We start from the raw sequence: 7963 nt of genomic DNA, 5'->3' as shown, positions 1-7963 counted from the left end.
GTGTGTGTGTGTGTGTGTGTTTGCAATTTCTACATTTCAATAAAAAAAAAACTAGAGGTGAGTCATCATCTGTAATGATGGTGCTCTTCAGAAGTAAAGGTGAAACGAGGTGGTTAAGAATATGCATGCACATGTCTGTACATATTCCCTGCAAAAAAATGTTTCACATGATAAAACATGAACTAAATACTGCAAACACAGTCTTTGTGTTCCATGCCAATAACTTACGAGGTCACTAAACTTACATCTTGGAAAATTATTTTTTATCTCTCATGTACTTACGTTTTAAGCGTGCCAGATGTCATGAGCTCCGTGACCAGAACAATACATTTCTTTCCTTTGCATGGTCCCTCCCAAGAGTCATAGAAGCGGACAATGTTAGGATGCTGGAGACCTTTCAACATCCCTGCTTCCTCTTTGAAGCGCTGGCGCTCCGACTTGGACAGTTTGCGATCCTACACACAAGACAGAAAACAGAGGTTAGTCATACATATACATAAAAACTAAGGAAACATTGTTCCTCTGAAATCTGGAGGGCATTTACCAAAACAAAAGATGTTATATTAATAGTCCAACTCTATTATAGTGAGTATGATTACATTCAAATTAAGCAAGACAAGGGTTTGAGGGGTGGGGAGGAAAGGTAATAATACACAGAGAATAGAGAGCAGAGGAATAACAAATGCTTACAAAACAAACACACTGATGCAACATCTAAAACATGCTGCCGGACTACAAATGCAATGAAATATGAAACCAGGTACTATCAGGTTTCACATTACATTAAAACGGAGCACTAGAGAAGGATGTGGATAGGGATGAAACAGTAGACTCTCCTTTCATCTTATCAAAGAAGCCACAAACATCTGTTAGAATAAGACTGTATTTTGATGTGTCTTCTTTGTATCAGTGCAGTACAAACTTAATTTCTCTGACACGTACTTTGTGACAAACTAGTTTATAAAAGTGATTTATAAATAAATAATGCACTATTTACTTTTTGCCATTTCTCACTCTTACAGATAATGACTCACCTCTCTAGTTTTTTATTGCAATGTAGAAATTGCGCACACACACACACACACACACACACACACACACACACACACACACACACACCACACACACCACACACACACACACACACACACACACACACACACACACACACACACACACACTTTAAAGGGCATTCCAGCTATACCACTGATAACTCATGCTTTTATACATGAACATGTGTGTAAAAGGTGTTATGTGCTCAACTGTGTCCAGCCAAAATTCATTTCTATTTTGTTGTAGGCGGTTACTTTGTTAGTGTGTTGTGATAGGCTTGTTTTTCGGTTTTAGTGAGTGTGTGTTTGTGTTTATTTGCTCTGTCTGAATGTGTTTCCACATGAATTGTTCTAGTTTCTTCACCGGCTCTGTGTCTAACCATAGCTGACACATTCAGCACATCACTAACCCAAAAATAAACAAAATCAGAGCTGCCTCACAACGATAAAATAAGGTGACAAAACCTAAGTGCTCAAGAGGATTTAGGTCCAAATATGGTTGAGACTTCCTCTGTGACTGTAAATTATTAAGTTTTTCATGTACAATATAGTTTTCACAGAATAACCTGCAGTTACAGGTGGGTTGCACCAGATGAGGAAAAAAAAAGAGATTAAAATAACAATGAAAGACATGTTACAATTAACCTGGAAAAAAAAAATTGTGCTCTGAGAGGAGATAATGATACAGATCCAGAACGTTTAATATCTGTGACCCTTTTAGAGAAAGTTGAACAGGACGGATTGGTCTGCAGAAAAACAGAGAAAGAGCAGCAGGTTTAAGTACAGATGACAGAATATGTGAAACACAGAGTGAGACCACAGCCAGAGAGTTTTATACTGCGTTGAAAGAAGCAACAGTATTTTTATGATGTAAGATCAGACGTTGGGAGGTTAGACACCTACTTCTGGCAACATTATTAGGATTATCACCATGGCAACTAGCTTTAAATAGAGGTCCAATGAGAGAGATTCCAATTCAACTTGCTGTTTCATTCAATTAATCAATATTCTGACATCTTTCCGTAAAAATGTTAAGCCTGTAATTTTTGCTTTTATAACATTGTATCGTTATTTTTAATATGGAATTAGAGAAGCATCCGTTTAAAGCTACAGTGCCACCAAATCCCAGAATTCTGAGATAAGGTTGTACTATTGAGTGGGGGATATCTAAAAAAGCAGGTATTATGGTTGGGCGATACATAAACCTGTTACGTATCCTGTTACGTATCCCCGGACTGTCTTCTTCATTCCGTCCGACTGTGCAATATTATTGTTATACTGTTACTGTTATATAATACCTCATAGGACACTGGAATCTTGCAATTTTATTCATACGTGCAATATTTATACATTAACCTTTCCATTACTGTGCAATATTTTATTTCTTATATTATTACTTAATCATTTCATTCCATCACTGTGCAATATATTTATTGAGTGTTAACACTTACCTATGCTTATTCAAGCTGATTTATATATGTATACTTGACGTCACTACACTTTATATCTTTGACTTTATATTTTTGATATTTTATACTGTATATTCTTATATTTTTTGTCACTACACGACAGTCACTACACTTTAACTTTGACTTTATATTTTTGATTTTTATACTGTATTTTTATACTGTTATTTTCTTATATTTTTTTGTGTCAACCCTGCAAAGGGATTGCTTTAATCTCGTTGTACACAGTACCGTGTACTTGTGTATAATGACAATAAAGGCATTCTATTCTATTCTATTCTATATTTACGGCATTTGGGCAATGCTTAACATTCAGATTCTTTGCTTGTTATGTTCATTTTGTACTCAAGTTCTTAATAAAAATTAGAAAAGATTGTACTTTTCATTCGTCAAGTATTTAATTCACACAGTAGTATACAAAAAATAGGCTTTACCATGTGGTAATTTCATATAGACTATTTATTAAATTGCCAGAAAACATGCTATTTTGTGTAATGTATTTTTGATTACTCTGTACTTCTGGCGCATATTTTGAGAGAATTGACAATAAAGTTGACTTGATATCAGTCTGAGCCTTTTCAGCCCTTTCAGGTTGTATTCCAGTACTGAAGACAGGACAAGCCTTTTGAAATGTTATTAGTAGCCATTAGAAATCCTTGTGAGCTGCTTCAGAGATTAGAACAATCTCTGAGGTGATGATCTCATGTTGTCACATGTATAACCTGGGGCCTCACCTATATCATATGACTAATACACAGAAAGAGAGAGAGAGAGAAAGAGAGAAAGAGAGAGAGAGAGAGAGAGAGAGAGAGAGAATGTGTGCGTACATCATGGCCCGTAACAGCTTATCCCTTCATCCTGCAGAAACCACTTTACTGATGATGGTCCATTAGCAACTGACACACAGAAACATCCACGTATGTGCTTACCAACCCAAACTCCCACTGTCTCACTCTCTTTAATATCACGATCACATGACACTCTGGGTGGTCACATGACAATAGTTGTCGGTCACCTGACTGACTGGAAGCCAACATTCCATTTCCCAGCAGCACTCAGAAAAGACCCTGACCACCCATATCAATGTTATGCACCTCCCTCAGTCAGGGCACTAGAACATTACTTCTACCTCTCTTGCTCTCTCTGTACTTTTCTCTCTCTTACGTGTGTGTGTGTGTGTGTGTGTGTGTGTGTGTGTGTGTGTGTGTGTGTGTGTGTGTGTGTGTGTGTGTGTGTGTGTGTGTGTCTATAGATGTTAGCAGAGAAAGTAGACAGCAAGTCTAAAGGGGGCTTCCTAACCCATTAATATTCATTATCAAATCATTATTTCTCACTTCATTCTGAATGGGTATAAATGGGCACACACTGTCAAACATACAGAACAGTAGAGGTTCTGTAGGAGACAGTAAATGCCTATATGAAAAAAAGTTATAAAAAACAATTGTTGTCAGCATTGGGTATTTTAGGAATTAATTTGATCCATGGTGATTGAGTCTCTCCTTTGAGTGGTTGTTTCTTTCTCTCCATCCCTCTTTCTGCTCCGAGCTTCAAAACATCATGAGACTCGAGTTTGTCAGACTCAAAAATACCCTCTCGCTCTCATCCAAGCCTCTCTCTCTTTTTCTACACACACACCAAACAACACCCACACACACACACACACACACACACACACACACACACTTCTTCTTTTCAACATAAGTACTTGTCACTCTAAGCCCTCTAACTCTCACCTATCTGAGGACTTGATAGAAGCCCCTATACATCCCTGCATCACAGCAGCTCTAAGTCGGTCGGCCCTATTTCTGTTCCGTTAACAGCCAACTGAGGACACATATGAATGAACACATAGAGGCATACATAAACCCACAAACACGACTAATCAGCCAGACAGGTGGGCAGAACCAGAATCAGCAGTGTTAAAGCATTATACAGCTTCCTGCAGAGAATCTGAAAGCTGATACCCTCCGATCACCTTGTCTAGTCTGCACATCCCACTGTGCTTTAACACTCAGTGATCATCTGCGCTCGTCTTCTCTGGTCTGTTGCACCCCAGCGAGAGGGCAGCATCAGATGGATGAAGGGTGCAACAAGAGACACCGCAGCGAGTGCCAAAAAACTCAGACAATAAGCACTCACATGGTAAACTGGTACTCTACTGAATTACAACAAATACTATTAAGTACGGTCTTTAAAGTTTCTGGGTACCGAAACTCACAGGATGTTGTCCAAAGTGCCCAATCTCTCATGGGGACAGTGGAAGGCTAAATATAGCATATATAATAGCATATGATTGTCTGTGTCTGTTTCTCAGGCTTTCTGTTATATACTGTAACAGAAATGTGTGTTTATATAAAAGGAAACAAAACCATAAGAGAACAGCTTCAGTAGTAAAATCACAAAGTCACATGAAACTATTACTATTTCATCAGCCAAGTAGGTTTTAGAATTAAGTAAACGTGTTACATGCTGATGGTTATTTTACAGCTAATGATCCTACCAGTCGGGTAGAGATGTAACAGTATGAAAATTTAACCTCACGGTTATAGTGACCAAAATGTGTTTACTATATTACAATCATGTAGGCAATAGGCTAGAAAAAAAACTATTAAAAACTGGCTACTGAAACACCGGCTGGCTGTAGGGTGTCCAGTAAGAACTAGAACCAGAGATGTCGAGCTTTGAGATCCTGGAAGATTTATTTACAACTCGAACATGAAGTTAATTATAAAGTTGTATTTGACGTGGGATGAAGTTGGATGTGGTTATCAAAAATATTAGCAAATAATAATGCACATTAATAAGCATCTGACTTATTATGAACATTATTTACCAAAACTAAATGCCATAGCCACCAGCATATAACAAAAACAATACTAAGAATGACATTAATTTCTCTGTAATAATTAACATAAATATAACATATTGCTCAGTAAAACAAACTGAGAATAAGCCACATCTATTACAGCACATATATCAATAACGGAGCAAACAGTGTAATACACCTTTAATAGCTAAGCATGTGGTTCCACAGGCTAGTCTGTTTACCTGTGATTGCACCTTGCTAGCAAATTGCCCTCACACAACCTGAATATCAACACATGGCTGCACAAGCAATATTAAACAATCTATCAGCTATGCAATAAGAAACACAGCAACATCAATATTATCAAGGCAAAAATATATCTCTCTCTCCCTCTCCAAATAAATATCATGTAATCGACATGGCAATTGACATGTAATGGTAATCGGTTATAGATTATCAGGATGTGAGATATCAGTATTTCACCAGTAAATATGTTATTGTTTCCCAGGTAAAATACCTGCAGATTCACAGGATGCATGTCTATGAAACTGCATTCGGAAGTTGAAGGATATCATATTTACTGAAACAAAGATGCCTTTTCCACATACTTCCTTGCAACAAACAGTTAAAGTCTGCCCTTAAATTGAAGTCATTATAGAAACAGAACTGGATCAACTTGTCACCTGCAGCTGTTTATCCCAATTATGTTTGATGTTAATATAGCAGTTTACAGTTCAGCTGTGTGGCAAAATATTGTTTTGAACAAATTAGAGTGGAAAAACAAGAAGTGTCTTAATCAGACATCCACACCTCAATCTCAAACCTGAGCAGTAGGGCAACAGATGACACAGTGAGTGCAGAAGATTGCCTAAATGTTACAAATAATCATCCATGAGCAATACTCAGTCTTCCAACTACCAAAATAACACATCAAAAAAGCTACACGCAATGGATTGTACAACAGTATTAACCTAACATTGGCCATATGATCTCCAACATAACCACTTAGACATTGGAGGATAACCTTGGATTACACGGATCTGTACAATTCTTATTATGGTTTTGTACAAATCAAAGAAAGTGCTCTTTAAAGATTTCACATAATTTGATTAATATTAAATGTTGAGGAGAACATAAACTTCGAACTACATTTCAATTAACTGCTGTTCTGTTTTTAACATTTAACTTAATTTATATGAGAAAGAAAAGACGAAAAATCCATTGAATTCCACAAAAAGAGCTATATGTTTCAAGGAAGTATAGTAATAATTTCAAATCACATGGAAAACATGGAAACATGTTTTGGACGCATAATTATAATTATGACAATGCAGTGCCATTATTAATAGTACATCATAACTGTGATTTTCCACAACTGAATATCATTAACTTGAGTGACACTGATGAGTATGTTATGTGTATTATTCTTCTAAATGTGCAACGTATGTGATCAAAATCAAATCCAAGTGAGGAGCAAAGTGAATCCTTTCTTACAGTTTTTGAAACACTTTTATTGCTGAAGGAATTTAGAGATTATTGGGTTTTAAACCAGATGATGAAAAAGGTCTGCAGCTACACCCTAACACAAACCTTTTACATGACGAATGCAATTACGATTTCGAGAGCGATAATAAGACTAGCTGCAAAAAAAAATGTTTTTGTGCATGACTTTATAGTTATACCTCGAAATCATTATTTCAACATGCAGCAAAACAACTGGCCGCATAGGTTTTTAGCCATAATCATGGAAACTTTTTTGGAAACCTAATTGAATTACAAATCTTTCATCTCAGTTCCTCCAGAATGTGCTGCTGACCCACTTAGATGTTCCTCTAATCAACCTTTGAGTCCTGACCCAAATTTTTAAAAAGAGTCTGTAACTCAAGAGAAAAATCTGTGAATCTTGATTGCATTAGGCCTCTCAGTTGAGTGAATGAGCAGATTTGTTTCTATATGAAGTAAAGACCTACAGCGGTGGACAGGGGGCACATGTGTCTCTGCATAAGTGTATCCATAAGTGCAAGAAAAAGACCTAGTGTGTTCCATTAGTAATGTAGCCCGCAGACCCCCCCCCACAAATGCTCTCCTGCAAAGAACTCAGCAGCAAGCAAGCAAGCGCACACACACACACACGCACGCACGCACGCACGCACGCACGCACACACACACGTGTTTGACTTAAACACACCAACCAGAACCTCTCCAAGACCTTTACCACAGCTTGTTATAGTTAGCCAGTATATGAGAGGGAGAGGGAGAGCATCTGTTATCAATAAGAATGATTTTAATCTTAATTGATTATTGATAGAGGATGCATAAGTTCCAGTAAAAGTCAGAGGAGGGGTAAAGAGATGGAGACTGAGCTCATTGTCATTGTCAACACACATTTCAGCAAAATGAAGGAAACGCTGAGATTCAAGTTCACTTGTTCACACCCTCCTCTTATATTCCCCACGTGTTTGCTTTATCTTTTTCTTTCCCATCTTGTTTTTCTTTCCAACTGCCTTTGCTCACTCTTTGTCTCTCCGTCACCCCACCCCTCCCTCCTTATTTTCTCCTGTTTCAGTGGTTTTTGGTTTCCCATCAATCACCACTCTACATATTGCAGTAACCAGGACCATGTGTCGGTGTGTGTGTGT

At 37.5% G+C, this 7963-nt stretch overlaps 1 protein-coding gene across 17 annotated transcripts in view; it reads right to left on the bottom strand.

The window, feature by feature from the left end:
- The window catches only part of wnk1b (WNK lysine deficient protein kinase 1b), an 85241-nt gene that overhangs the window by 44616 nt on the left and 32662 nt on the right, over positions 1-7963 (bottom strand). For all 17 annotated transcript variants that reach the window (XM_032504737.1, XM_032504729.1, XM_032504738.1 and 14 more), the window contains one exon: positions 283-455. In XM_032504737.1, coding sequence (XP_032360628.1) covers positions 283-455 — 173 coding nt within the window. The remainder of the gene's footprint in view (positions 1-282; positions 456-7963) is intronic.

This window comes from Etheostoma spectabile, chromosome 23 (genome assembly GCF_008692095.1).
Source record: "Etheostoma spectabile isolate EspeVRDwgs_2016 chromosome 23, UIUC_Espe_1.0, whole genome shotgun sequence".
In the NCBI taxonomy this organism is placed as follows: Eukaryota; Metazoa; Chordata; class Actinopteri; order Perciformes; family Percidae; genus Etheostoma; species Etheostoma spectabile.
The sequence above is the reverse complement of the archived record's forward strand: the minus strand, read 5'-3'. Positions and strand labels throughout refer to the sequence as shown.